This window comes from Canis lupus, chromosome 10 (genome assembly GCF_011100685.1).
Source record: "Canis lupus familiaris isolate Mischka breed German Shepherd chromosome 10, alternate assembly UU_Cfam_GSD_1.0, whole genome shotgun sequence".
Lineage (NCBI taxonomy): Eukaryota > Metazoa > Chordata > Mammalia > Carnivora > Canidae > Canis > Canis lupus.
Window position 1 is genome coordinate 12,493,453 of NC_049231.1, and position 15,681 is coordinate 12,509,133.

At 33.9% G+C, this 15,681-nt stretch overlaps 1 protein-coding gene across 1 annotated transcript in view; it reads left to right on the top strand.

Moving 5' to 3' along the window:
* CNOT2 (CCR4-NOT transcription complex subunit 2) overlaps positions 1-15,681 on the top strand; it is a 116,251-nt gene that overhangs the window by 67,451 nt on the left and 33,119 nt on the right. Inside the window, 2 exon segments of the mRNA XM_038549998.1 lie at positions 292-414; positions 14,043-14,109. Of these exon segments, the coding sequence (XP_038405926.1) occupies positions 292-414; positions 14,043-14,109 (190 nt within the window).

Below are 15,681 nucleotides of genomic sequence, written 5' to 3' on the forward strand. Positions count from 1 at the left end.
GCAGATTTCAAGAATAAATGATATTTCTTTTAAAGTAAGTGGAATTATTATATTAAATAGGCTTTATTAAGTTTCTCCTCTTGCTTTTTAGAGCCTGGAAACAAAAATATAATACTATATTCTTATAGTTAGATTTATGACTTTTTCACATGCCCCATTATCCCTCCCTTAGTTGATCTGTTTCTTTATCTTAGCATTGCTTCTTTTATCTTCTGTTTTCCACATAGGAGTTTGTTAAAACTTGGGATCTTCCAAAATATAACTCTTGATAAAAGCAATCTTTTTGTTTAGGTGACAAACAGCATGTTTGGTGCTTCAAGAAAGAAGTTTGTAGAGGGGGTCGACAGTGACTACCATGACGAAAACATGTACTACAGCCAGTCTTCTATGTTTCCACATCGGTCAGAAAAAGATGTAAGTTAATCAGTTATATTGTGTTTACTCAGCAGTGTATGTCTGTTTCTTTCTGGCTCCTGAAAAGCAGTATGTGAAATGCAGAGTACCATCTTTGTTTGAGGGACTGTGTTTTAGGCGCAGTGCTAGGTCCTAGGGATACAGAAATGATGCCCTTACATATTAGTGGGAGATAAAATGTCCTATAACTCTGAAGTTGGGATGTGGTTAATACTGTTGTAAGAACAACTCAAAGACAAGAGGTAAACATCGTATCACTTCTCGATCATCAGTTGTTTTTTTTTTAACTTGTGAAGTAACTTGGTATTTTTATTTATTTATTTTTTATTTTTTTATTATTTTTTTTAGTAACTTGGTATTTTTATATTAAAATATGCCTATAGAGTAGAAAGCAGATTTGCAAGATTTAAAGATAAAATAGGAAGATTCAGTGCAATTTTACCTTTGTTGTGTAATCTTTAGGCTGTAATCCTAAACTTTAGTTAGTAAGAGCATCTCCTCTGTTCAACTATAGGGTTGCTACTACAGAAAAATTTTTGAAGAACTATGGTCAAAACATGGAAGGTGATATAGAGATGTGGATTAATTAAGTGCTTTGGAAGGCGACTAGTTCAGTAATCCCATTTGGATTGAAAGGATTTAACATAGCTAAGTCATAATTAGTAAATTGATAAAATATTTTAAAATAAATTAATGGTTATTTCCAAATTCTAATATGCCTCTTTAAATTATACACTATATATTGTAGTAGTCAAACCAGTTGCATTTTTGTACTTTGTACCCACCCATTATTTTTTTCCTTTCAACCCTTTATGCTGCTCCAAATTTCCCTCTTTATAACAATCTATTCTAGTTATTAACCTGATGAGATTCTTACTGATATTTAAAGCATTTATAAAATTGTAAGATATGTAACAAATGCTCTCATTTTTCTTTAAAGTTGATCATTAGTAAATCACTTCCTATGTCTTAGAATTTCACAAATTGGTTTAATCTGGTGATCCCCCCCCATTGTGGTATTACTCCCCTTTAATTGAAAAATTGTTATTTTGGCAACAATGTATCAGTTGTGTTCTTAGGAGTTTTCCAAATATGTGGTGACTAATGTCCTCTAATTAATTTCTGTTACCTTATTGCCCATCTATATGCTCTTGGATATAGATTATAATTGAATTTGTTTTTACTTAAGTTTCTATGTTTGTGTATTGATCTTGTAGTTAAAGAATTTGGGATATAGTTTTTGCAAAAACTATAAAACTTATCTATGTGTATGTTACTGTGATTCTATAGTGCAAGTTAAGTTTTGTGGAAAAAATAGTAATGGAATATTACTTATTGATGAAAAGCACTCATTCTGATTAGGAAGATAAGCCTTCACACTGAAATCTGGAATAAAGTATGTATAGAGAATGACAAAGATGTCTGTCTTCTAGAGAGTAGAAATACTGTATATCAGAGGTTCTTAGTCAAAATGATTAAATACACTTACATATGTTGGTTACCATTCCTGTTTAGCTTTGTCACAAAAATAACAGTGATTTGCTTTACAACCCCCTCCCCCCTTTTTTAAGGTTTATTTTTATTTATTTATGATAGAGAGAGAGAGAGAGGGGCAGAGACACAGGCAGAGGGAGAAGCAGGCTCCATGCAGGGAGCCCGACGCGGGACTTGATCTTGGGTCTCCAAGATCACTCCTAGGGCCAAAGGCAGGCGCTAAACTGCTGAGCCATCCGGGCTGCCCGACATATTTTTTACTAGAAAGTAAAAATATACCCGTTTTTACTTTCATCAGTTGTTACCTTTAAGTCTTTGCAGTATACAAAAGAAACTTACTGTTTTAAAATACACTAAAACAGGGGTTCCTGGGTGGTCAGTGAGTTAAGTGCCCGACTCTTGATTCTGGCTCAGATCATGATCTGGGGGTCATGAGATCTAGCCCTGCTTGGGGCTCTGTGCTGGACCTGGAACCTGCTTGAGATTCTTTTTCCTTGTACCCCACCCCCCCTTAAAAATACTTTAAGACATTGTTAAATTTACACACATGCAGTCATGTAGTTACATATCTTTTCCATACAGTTGCTGGTCATTTGTTTTTCTTCTTTTGTGGATTACCTATTTTTGTGCCTCTCTTTCTTTCTTTCTTTTCTTTTCTTTTCTTTTCTTTCTTTCTTTCTTTCTTTCTTTCTTTCTTTCTTTCTTTCTATCTTTCTTTTCTTTCTTTCTTTCTCTTTTTCTTTTTCTTTTTCTTTCTTTTTAATAATTTTAATGTTTATTTATTTTTTTTTGATATTTTTTTTATTGGTGTTCAATTTACCAACATACAGAATAACCCCCAGTGCCTGTCACCCAATCACTCCCACCCCCCGCCCTCCTCCCCTTCTACCACCCCTAGTTCGTTTCCCAGAGTTAGCAGTCTTTTCGTTCTGTCTCCCTTTCTGTATTTCCCACACATTTCTTCTCCCTTCCCTTCTATTCCCTTTCACTATTATTTATATTCCCCACATGAATGAGAACATATAATGTTTGTCCTTCTCCGACTGACTTACTTCACTCAGCATAATACCCTCCAGTTCCATCCACGTTGAAGCAAATGGTGGGTATTTCTCATTTCTAATAGCTGAGTAATATTCCATTGTATACATAAACCACATCTTCTTTATCCACTCATCTTTCGATGGACACCGAGGCTCCTTCCACAGTTTGGCTATTGTGGCCATTGCTGCTGTAAACATCGGGGTGCAGGTGTCCCGGCGTTTCATTGCATCTGTATCTTTGGGGTAAATCCCCAACAGTGCAATTGCTGGGTCATAGGGCAGGTCTATTTTTAACTCTTTGAGGAACCTCCACACAGTTTTCCAGAGTGGCTGCACCAGTTCCCATTCCCACCAACAGTGTAAGAGGGTTCCCTTTTCTCCGCATCCTCTCCAACATTTGTTGTTTTCTGCCTTGTTAATTTGCCCCATTCTCACTGGTGTGAGGTGGTATCTCATTGTGGTTTTGATTTGTATTTCCCTGATGGCAAGTGAATTGCATGTTGTGCATGTTGGCCATGTCTATGTCTTCCTCTGTGAGATTTCTGTTCATGTCTTTTGCCCATTTCATGATTGGATTGTTTGTTTCTTTGGTGTTGAGTTTAAGAAGTTCTTTATAGATCTTGGAAACTAGCCCTTTATCTGATATGTCATTTGCAAATATCTTCTCCCATTCTGTAGGTTGTCTTTTAGTTTTGTTGACTGTATCCTTTGCTGTGCAAAAGCTTCTTATCTTGATGAAGTCCCAATAGTTCATTTTTGCTTTTGTTTCTTTTGCCTTCGTGGATGTATTTTGCGAGAAGTTACTGTGGCCAAGTTCAAAAAGGGTGTTCTGTGTTCTCCTCTAGGATTTTGATGGAATCTTGTCTCACATTTAGATCTTTCATCCATTTTGAGTTTATTTTTGTGTATGGTGAAAGAGAGTGGTCTAGTTTCATTCTTCTGCATGTGGCTGTCCAATTTTCCCAGCACCATTTACTGAAGAGACTTTCTTCCAATGGATAGTCTTTCCTCCTTTATCGAATATTAGTTGACCATAAAGTTCAGGGTCCACTTCTGGGTTCTCTATTCTCTTCCATTGATCTATGTGTCTGTTTTTGTGCCAGTACCACACTGTCTTGATGACCACAGCTTTGTAGTACAACCTGAAATCTGGCATTGTGATGCCTCCAGATATGGTATTCTTTTTTAAAATTCCCCTGGCTATTCGGGGTCTTTTCTGATTCCACACAAATCTTAAAATAATTTGTTCTAACTCTCTGAAGAAAGTCCATGGTATTTTGAAAGGGATTGCATTAAACGTGTATATTGCCCTGGGTAACATTGACATTTTCACAATATTAATTCTGCCAATCCATGAGCATGGAATATTTTTCCATCTCTTTGTGTCTTCCTCAATTTCTTTCAGAACTGTTCTATAGTTTTTAGGGTATAGATCCTTTACCTCTTTGGTGAGGTTTATTCCTAGGTATCTTATGCTTTTGGGTGCAATTGTAAATGGGATTGACTCCTTTTCTTCTTTCTTTCTTTCTTTCTTTCTTTCTTTCTTTCTTTCTTTCTTTCTTTCTTTCTTTCTTTCTTTCTTTCTTTTTTTCTCTCTTCTCTTTTCTCTCTTTCTCTCTTTCTCTCTCTTTTCTTTTTTTTTCTTTTTTCTTTTTTCTTTTCTTTTCTTTCTTTTCTTTTCTTTTCTTTTCTTTTCTTTTCTTTTCTTTTCTTTTCTTTTCTTCTTTCTTTTCTTTTCTTCTTTCTTTTCTTTCATTTCACTTATTTATTCATGAGAGACACAGAGAGAGAGAGAGAGGTAGAGACACAGGCAGAGGAAGAAGCAGGCTCCATGCAGGAAGCCTGATGCAGAGTCCTGAGATCACATGGTGCCATTTTCTATTTTTCTATTGAGATGGTAAATCTTGTTTATTTGTCAGCGTTTCCCATAAATTAATAGTCTCTTGTGTAAATACTGGAAGAATCCTTTCATAATACACTAGGGACTCTACAACAACAATAACAACAAAAAATAGTCTCTTGTGCTTTGTTACAAATATTTTTCGAGTGTTTTTGCTTGCAGTTTAATGAGTGATTTTTTTAATATAAAAATATTTATCATTCTTATTGAATTTGACTCATCAGTCTTTTTATTTTTGTGGTTTCCGTTTTTGAGACCATACTTTAGACTTTTTCCAACTACTTTCTTTTAGCGTTTTGTGCTTCATTCTTCAGATATAACTTAGGTCCCTTAGAAATGTATTTTGGTTGAGGCACTTGGGTGGCTGAGTCAGTTAGTTAAGCATCTGACTCTTGATTTTGGCCTAGGTCATGATCTCAGGGTGGTGAGATTGAGCCCTGCCTGGGGCCGTGCGTTGAGTGTGGAGCATGCTTAAGATTCTCTCTCTTCACGCCTCACTCAAACTCCCCCCCCCCCCCCCCAAATGTATTTTGGTCTAAGGTGTGAATATTAGTGCCTGGATCTCTACCCCTGTACTCCTCCTACCCTCTTAGTGAGGTTGTCTAATATCCAGTTGTCCCAACAACAGTTATATTTTAGATCACAGGTTAGAAAACTTTTCCAAAAAGGACCAGGTAATAAATATTTTAGGCTTTATGGGCCAAGAGGCTAAATAAAGGATAATTATGTAAGTATTTATATAACCATTTAAAAAGTAAACTTTTTTTTTAAAGTAAATATTCTTAGTTCATGTGCCCTACAAATACAAGTAGTGTGCTAGATTTCTCACATAGGGAGGAATTTGTTCACCCTTGAGTTGCACCATTCATTTAAGGCTATTTTTTTTTTTTAAGATTTTATTTATTTATTCATGAGAGACAGACAGGCAGGCAGGCAGAGGGAGAAGCAGGCTCCATGCAAGGAGCCCGACGTGGGACTCGATCCCGGGTCTCCAGGATCACGCCCTGGGCTGAAGGTGGCGCTAAACCGCTGAGCCACCCAGACTGCCCCATTTAAGGCTATTTGAAATCTTTTCTTAATATATATATATAATGTCTGATGTATTCTTGGGCCTGTTTCTAAACTCTTGTTCTGTTTCTCACACTGATTCTATGGCAGAACTACAACATAGTTGCATTGCTGTAGCTTTATAGACAATTTTCACATCTTAGGTAAGGTCTTTCACATCCTTCTTTATAAAAATATTTTTGACTATTGCACATTTATGCTGATTATCAGAAGTCTGTCTTTTGTTATTTATGCTTTTTTTAATAAGTAGAGTTTTATGGCTGCCACTTTTGTTACATTTATCTGATTGTTTTTTGTTGATGTAATGAATAGTTTGTGTTTGTTTTATAACCAACTACCTAAGAAAACACTTACTAGTTTTTGTTGAATTGGGAACAGGAACATAGGTTCTGTAGGTTCTGCTATTTGATTTTATATCTCACTCACATGACTTACTAGCTAGTTGTCCTTGGGCAAGTTACTAAGTCCCTGTGTGTTTCAGCTTTTTCATCTATAAAATAAAAATAGTACATGACTCATGGGTAGGTATAAGGATTGAATAAATAACTGTATGCAAAACTTTTAGAAGACCAGAAAGTAAATATTAAGTAAATTTTACTACTAATATGAACAATAGTAATATTATTCCATTTGATTGTCTTGGGTTTTTTTTTAATAGTTAATGTATATCATCTGCAAATAACAATTTTATTATAAAAACTATTGACAAGAAAGCTTTTAAACATAACAAATGGCTGGTATAATTTTGTAAATTTTTTCTCTGGAAACAAAATAATTTCAAATTATAATTTATGATAAAAACTGGCCAGTAAGGGATCCCTGGGTGGCGCAGCGGTTTGGCGCCTGCCTTTGGCCCAGGGCATGATCCTGGAGACCCGGGATTGAAATCCACATTGGGCTCCCGGTACATGGAGCTTGCTTCTCCCTTTGCCTGTGTCTCTGCCTCTCTCTCTCTCTCTCTGACTATCATAAATAAATAAAAAAATTAAAAAAAAATTTTCAAAAAAAAAAACTGGCCAGTGATTGAGTCAATCATAAGCCATTTATTAAAAAACATCCTGATTTACCCTATCCATAAAGTATAAAATGTAACTCTATCACATGCATGGTTGTAGAAGTATTTGGGAAGCTGTTTTTCATGTGACTGTACTAATTAAATTGTTAAGTAGTTCTTTAGGACTACTTATTTTCCAAGGCATTTTATTTCAAGAGATTCCTATATATGTATGTATTTTCCTAAAAAATGCTGAATTTGCTATTTTGAAGTATAAAACTAGCTTAATAAATTCTACAGATGTTATTTCAGTGTTTTCATAAGCTTAAATCAGGCAGATGTGGATTTGATTTCATTTTTATCATTATTCTTTTGGGGGGACATTATAGACAATTAAAAGCATTCATATAAGGTATTAATAGACAGCTCTTTGAGGATTATATAATTTACTCAGCTTAGAGTTTTTGCTGTCTTTAAATATATTTGTATTTTAATTGCTAACATTTTTCTAGTCATATCTGTGCACTACTCCATGATTCTTAAGCATAATTATTTTAAAAGCACAAACTTGTGGGAAATCTTTTCCCCTTGTTTTAATATATGCTGTAAAAACATGAAGTATGACACCTATTCCTTACTTTTTTTGTTTTTTCCTATTCCTTACTTTTAAAAAAACTCTTAAAACTGGTTAAGAGTAGACCACTTCCTTATTTTGAGAGACAACAACCATTCTGAACTCTTGCCTAGTTTCTGTACTTTTGTTATCCTACAACAATTGTGGCTGCTACGATTTCTTTCAGGCCAATTAATAACCAGTATTTCATGAAAATATGTTATAAATAAGGATACCTTCTATTACCATTATTGTTGTCATTGTTGTGATTAGTATTACCTACATTTTGGAGTCATACTTGGCGGAGTCTCCAGCTCCTTGCATTCACATTCCTTTCTACCTGAAGACCTTGACACGGTTTGTTTGTTTTGTATTTCAGATCTTCATACCTCTCTCTCTCTCTCTCTCTCTCTCTCTCTCTCTCTCTATCCAGGTATATGCTAAAATACCTTCCCCCAGAAGGCTTCTCTCTTTTCCTAAGTAGCCTTGTATATACTATACTACTGTATCCTTTTAAATTCTTTCTTGCATTTTCACAATCATAGCACCTCTTTACCTAAAAGTTATATATTCATCAATTGTTTATTATTCTCTCTACTCCACCAGAATTTAGGCTTAACAAGGGCAAGGACTTTGCCAATCTAGTTTACTGCTATGTTCTTGAACCTGTATATAATCACAGAAGATAGTAGGCTATCAGGGAGTCTGTTAAAGGGAGGGAAAGGAGTTGATACTGAAAAAAAAAAATTATTTGCAAATGATATGATTATTTACCTGAAAAACTAAAAAAATCAGCTTTAAAAATAGAAAATATGGATGTGTATAAATGTGGAAATTCTTATGGCAGTGATAACCTGATAGAGTTAAATGTAAATCAGACTGTATCTAAAGAAACTGGAATTAAATGTCAAATCATTTGAAGGAAATGTTCTAAGACCTCTGAAATTCATTGACATTCACATAATATTCAAACTCCGTATTTTAAAGATAAAAGCCTACTTCTAAAGGGGAGTTAAAATGATACACTTAGAAGATAAATCGTGATATGTACAAAAAGAATCACAAAATGTTTAATCTCAATAATGACAATAAAAATTCATAGTTAGAAAATGATACTTTATTTCTCTCATACTAGTAATAGTAAGGTGGTGCTTTTTAAATGGAAGAATAGTCACTGTCTGAGGGAGCATTGAAATAATTGCTGGAGAACTATAATTAATGTAGACTTTCAAAAACAGTTTAGAAATGAATATTAAAAGGCTTTTAGGGACACCTGGGTGGCTCAGCGGTTGAGCGTCTGCCTTCGGCCCAGGGCATGCGTGATCCTGGAGTCCCAGGATCGAGTCCCATGTCAGGCTCCCTGCATGGAGCCTGCTTCTCCCTCTGCCTGTGTCTCTACTTCTCTCTCTGGGTCTCTCATGAATAAATAAATAAAATCTTTTTAAAAATAAAAAAAAATAAAATTTAAATAAATTTAAAAATGTGAACATTTCTTGAATCAGTAATATGCCTTCCTATTTGTCTCTAACCTAAGATTTAGACAGTATAATATAAAGATGGTCATTGATACATTTTGAGTTCGAATGTTAAATGCCCGAAAGGAATTAATTACTTGGCTATTCCAGCATGTATTAAACTTTTTAAAAACTGCTCATTTTAAAGCATAAGTTACAAGGTCCTATGACTTACTGTTTTGTTTTTCTGACTGTTCCCTCCCTTCTTTCTCCTTTCTTCTTTTGATTTTTTTAAAGTATTGTCTTGTAGTCTTTCTTTGTGTCTGTTAAGGTTTCATTGTGACTCCATGGTTTAATTTTTTAAACTATACTGTTGGGCAGCCCGAGTGGCTCAGTGGTATAGCGCCACCTTCAGCCCAGGGTGTGATCCTGGAGACCCGGGATCAAGTCCCACGTTGGGCTCCCTGCATGGAGCCTGCTTCTCCTTCTGCCTGTGTCTCTGCCTCTCTCTGTTTCTCTGTCTCTGTCTCTCTGTGTCTTTAATGAATAAATAAATAAAATCTTTAAAAAAAATAAACCATACTGTTTAATTTTAAAGTGTTTTTCAGATTCTGTCCTAGGTTTAGAACTTGTTTTCCTTTGTGGGTGGCTTTCTACCCCCACCTCCCGTTGGTAGATATGATATAGTCAAAGTTATAACTTGTGATTTTTAGAGGATACTTAAACTAGTTCAAATTTTTAATTGCTTTTGTGGTCAGGGAATTTGTATTTAACCAAACTTTCTTGCATTTTGAAGTCCTTTGTTATTAAGAAAATATATATATTTTAAAATATTTTATTTATTTATTCATGAGAATACACAGAGAGGAGAGAGAGACAGAGACACACACAGGCAGAGAGAGAAGCAGGCTCCATACAGGGAGCCTGACGTGGGAATCGATCCTGGGTCTCCAGGATCACGCCCTGGGCTGAAGGCGGCACTAAACCGCTGAGCCACCGGGCTGCCCAAGAAAATATTTTCTTGACTAAACTGATTTTAATGTTTCCAAAATATGTTTTGTGATTGAAGGTACATTAATTGGAGGGAATAATTGAGAAATGATCACTATTAGGAAGCATAGAATAACACCTTTGTGTTGTTATGGATTGAGGACAGGAACTGAATTTGGTTAAGTTTTCAAATATATATATATATTTTTTAAGATTTTATTTATTCATGAGAGGTACACACAGAGAGGCAGAGACACAGGCAGAGGGAGAAGCAGGTTCCATGCAGGGAGCCTGATGTGGGACTCGATCCCGGGACTCCAGGATCACAACCCGGGCTGATGGCAGCGCTAAACTGCTAAGCTACTGGGGCTGCCCCAAATATATATATTTTTGAAACAAATTTTTAAACTTTTTTTTTATTTTTGGTTATGAATTTCAGAATTGTATCTAGCAACAGTGGAAATAATTTTTAAAAATACAGTTTCTAACTTACTGATTTTTTTTTTAACATTCTATATAATAAACCAAAGATAAATGGGCTTGTTGTTGGGTCACTGAAATAACTTGAATCCTATTACTATTTCTTCTAGTTGCTTCCTGATTTTTGTTGTTTGTCTGCAGTTTGTTAGACTGAGAAATGAGGAAGAGTTTAATTGAAATGATGGTTTGGGACTGGGAACATGGTAACCTTGTTGGTTTCAGTGTTTTACCACTTGTGTAACATTTAATTCTTTTTTGCCATTTCCCCCATCTACAAACACAAGTTCTACTTAGTTTACCTGGAGTTTGTGATGATGAACCTCTTTCTTTAGCTTCTCAGACAAAAATTAATATAAATGTAGAGCACTATTCAATAAGTTCCCCTAAGACTGAAGGACCCTCTGAGACTGCTGTTAAAGGGAGTCCTGCATTGGGAGGAAAATTAGATTATTAAGCAGCAGCTGCTACCATTTAGAGAGCACATACTGTGTGCCATATCTTAATCTTATTTAATCTTCACTTCAACTCTGTGAGGTAGGTAGTGTTATTTCCATCTTACAGGAAAGAAACAGAGGCCTGGCCCTCCCCATAGGTAAGTGGCAGAACCAGGATTCAAACCTAGAGTTTTTTGTTTTTTTGTTGTTTTTTTTCCTGACTCCAAAGCTGGGCTTATGTTGTATGCCCTACCATAATGTCGCTCTTGATCTAAAGCTTTATATTTCTTTAAGAAATTTATCTTTATATTATTACTTTCAGCATTTAAAAAATATGTAAGTTTTCTGTTGTCTGGTTAATTGGAGTTATTGCTGTGCCATGGTGCATTTCTTGTGCATTTTCTTTGCCTTCATAAATAGCATTTATATCCCATTCACATTCCTTCATTGTGTGTTAAGTAACATTTTTAGCACTGACATATTTCATAAAGCATACTATCAAAGTTTAAAAATACATACTATTAAGGACTGCTTTTATAAGAAATTATGTATTTGAAAAAAAATTATATATTTGCATTTTTGACATGTTTTGAGGCAGTTGTTTTAACATCTGTTTGCATAGCTGATTAATGCTTATTTTACATGGATGCTTTGAAGGCTATAAACTCAAGTTTAATAAATCACTTTCATATTCCTGTATTGTTTACTAACCTTCTTCACGTACTCTCACATTCAGAGAAAATGGAGTGTTTAATATATCACACTGGTAAATGGGTCACCATACTGCTCTTGATCACCAGTAATTGGCCCAGGGAGCCATGCCCTGGATGGCTGCATGTTGTGCCTCCTTCTCTTAGCTTCCTAGTGCTGAGAGGGTTGATATCTTGGCACACTGTAACTCCTTGTGCATGTACAACCTTTGTGAGAAAGTGGACTAAAAATGTTCTTTGGAGTTACATATTCAGTAAGCATAAATTTCTGGGAAAGGTAAAATTTTAAGTGGTCCATTCTAAAATGTTCACATTGTGGATCACTCTAAGACATGCATTCATATTTGCCAATCTCATACAGTTGAAGCTTTTGGAAACTACTCTTTTACTTTCGTTTGTAACTTACAGTGATAACAGAAAATCATGATTTTAAGTTTATAAGCCTTTTACCTTCTGTCACCAAATGTATTACACATTTTCTTTGACCTTGTCTTTGCAATTTGGAAATGAGCCTTTGAGTTCTTAAAATATTTCTGGGTACATGGTAATAGTAATGATGGTTTTACCTAACAGAAGAACTTGATCAGGCATAAAATGTGTATTCTATCAATTTAATTGTTTAGATTGTGTACCCTCTGGATTTGAGAAGGGATATTTAAAAGTTTTTTTTTTTTTTTTTTACTATTTGAATACTAATAGTTTTAGAGTAGTGTATTACTCAGCCCTGCCTCAGAAGAGTGATCTATATCATTAGTTTAAAACTACTCTTGTATAAAAATTCTTGTGAATGTTTGAATAATTAGAACAAGTCAGAATTTCGACATGAAAATATAGCATGAAATGTATATCATAAAACCTTTCTTGTTTAAATATTTCTCCTTCTGGTTGTCCTAATGTAGTCAATGTCAGCACCATTCTTCACTATCAGAGTGGCCTCTGATAGTTCCCTGTCTGGTGATTCTTTACTCTTCCTCCTTTTCTCTAAACCTCAACCATTTCAGCAGGTCATGAAATACAGTTGCTTCTACCTCCATAAGGTCTCTCTTTTGTAGTCCCACCTCTGCTGTTCTGGTTTAGTATCTTACCATTTCCATCCATTTTTGCTGTTGGAATTATCTCCCTAACACAGTTTGATCAGGTCACTTCTTTTGCTTAATATTTTTTTTTCTCATTATTGCCATAGTTGATAGTCATTTGCCATTTACAAATGGCCCCAGCACACTCTTAAATTTCTCATTCTGTGTATGTCCACATGTGCATAGGGGTGTACGCCTTAAACTTCTTTCACTCATACCTGTAATGAAATCACGAATGTTTTTTATTTTGTTTGTATTCTAATTGTGTCACTAACTTTTGTCACACTTAACACTTGCTGCATATTCTTAGCCTGGAAGATCTCTCATCATATGTTATTGCTCTATAAAATATTCCTGTTACCCTTGTTCAGAATTTTTTTCCTCTTGTGATACTTCAGACCATTTATCACATTTTGCGCTAAGGTATAACTAGGTGCATAATTCATTTTCTTCGTCTACTTGATTATAATCCTTTTGTTGACATTGCCCAAATATTATTTAGTTAAATTGTTTTGGTGGTTGCTTAATATAAGATAGTACCTGAACATACACTTGCATGTACACGTTTTTATTTACTCAGTTTAAGTATCTACTTTCTGTATTCAGTGCCAGTTTCTATGAGGAAATAAAAAATGAATATAAGTAACATGTTCCATGAATGTAACATGCCTTCAAAAATTTATATTCTAATAGGAAAAAAAGATGCTGATACAATAAATTGAAAGGCACTGTTAAAGTGCCATGAAAGTCCCATCACTAACAGTATACATTATATACCATGTCTGTATAATTTTGTAAGTAATTTTGACTTGTCTTTTGGTATTATGTCATCTCTCCATTTATTCTATGATTGTATATTTGTTAGATTTTTCTACCCGTTTTATGCATTAAACTATTTGCATGTATAAATGTTAGGAAGTATTCTTATAAAATATAAATCTTCTCTATTTCAGTAATTTTATTTTCAACTTTTAATAAACTGAGTTTAGAATTTAGCTTAATATAATATCTAAGAATCAAATAATTTCACTTATAAATTTATAGAGGCTGACTTTTTGAGATACTGTCTTCATGTTCTTGTTAACCTAGATTATTTGCTCTTTTAAAGTGAAGTGATGCTGCTATGTTTCATTTAGAGTAACTTAAAAAAATACTTGTAATCAGAAATTAGTTTTATTTGTACATTTTTATTTTATCCAATTATGATATTTTCTTAAACATGGAATTTATTATTAAATGTTTGCTTTATGTTTTTTTTGAAGAATGAGAAATGTGGATTGATTGTCACATATTGTATATTGTACAGATTCATAAAGTGTAAATGCATTGCTTTGTGTACTTTCTTTATGCTCTAATATAATTAATTTGTTTCTAGATGCTGGCATCACCATCTACATCAGGTCAGCTGTCTCAGTTTGGGGCAAGTTTATACGGGCAACAAAGTAAGAGTTTTGTATTTATTCTGGGATCCTTTATTTAAGAAAAAAAATAACTTTGAAATAAAGAACAACCAATTGCTGCCTTCCTGGGTCAATTCTAGGATTAAAGGAAAGATTTTTAATTTTCGGTTTTCCTTATTTCACGTACATAGGAAAACCTCATTGTTTCAGAACTTTTCTAATTCAGAGCTTACTATTATTTGGATATAGGGTAGATTGAAAATTTTTTTACATCCTTTGTATGTTCCTTTGCAGTACAGTGTTTTTGAAGAAGAATTTGCTAAACAAATTAAAAAAAAATAGACATCCTCTATGTTTTCAATTAGAGGAAGTTAAAAAAAACTTTTTTTGTTTGGTCAGTTGAGTGGCTTGTTTTGTTTGGTTTTCAGCTTTTTTATAATGAAAGACCATTAGTTAAAAATCTGAAATGTTCTCTTTGTTTAGCAAATATTTCTTTTACTGTAGCTCAGTCTGGATATAGAATATATGTTTCTGACTCACAGTTCAATGCTTTTTCTACATACAAGATTTTATTTCTTTTAAGTACGGTAATGCTTTTATAGCGCTTAGCACAGTGCCTGGCACATAGTAAGCGCTCAATAAACAGCTATTATCACATAAAATTTTTATAAAACTAAGTTATAAAATCTTCCTATTTTTTCAGTTACTTTTTCAAACTGTTAAATATTAATAAGATTTTATTATTTATTATCTCTGTTAATGTCAGAGATTGCTGATCTCTCATCTCTGTTAATGGGAGGAGGGTGTTAAAAGGGATATAAATTCCCATCAGAGATTACAGGAAATAGAGTCACTGGATGAAACAATCTGACAATAGAGTATCTTAACCAGCTTCAAATAAAAATCAGTTATTTGATTTAGAATCCTTTCCTATTAGTATAATAAAAAAGCAGAGTTTTGGTAGGTATCAGAATAGTTTGTCAGACCACTTTATTCAAATTTATTTTGGGGGAAGGAACTTAATTTTGTTAAACGTAGTTTCAATATACTTTTTTCTTCCTTCCATTTTTGCTGTGGCATGCAATTTTGTTAGTATAGAATTAGTAAATAAAACTATTAATTGCTTGTACATAGTAGCAGTTTTCCTCTAGTTAAGTGGAAAACATTTTTAAAAAGCTTTATATTGCATAAAAGAGGTGTTGCTTATTTATCTACAAATGTTCATTCTAATTGTTGAGAGGATATTATTAACTAGTTTGCTTCATTTATCCTGTGTTTTAGTATAAAACCTACTACTTTCACCTTTCTGGCAACCCTTATCATGAAAATATCTAGTTATTTTAAGCCACCCCTTATTTCTGTAGAGTAACTGCAAAGAACTTTGTTGTCTTTTTAAAGCCCATAACTTGTCACAGCAGAAAGTAGATATAGAATAGGAAAAAATTATATTTGAGAAGGTAAGGTTACTTTACGAAGGAGAATGGCAGTTGTTTTTACAATATAATCAGCTCTATGGACTTCTAAAATCTGATGTCACTTTTTAACCTGCAAACATGAAATTGTAATTGGGCTAAGATATGGAATGGGTTAAGTTTGAAATATACTTACTTTATT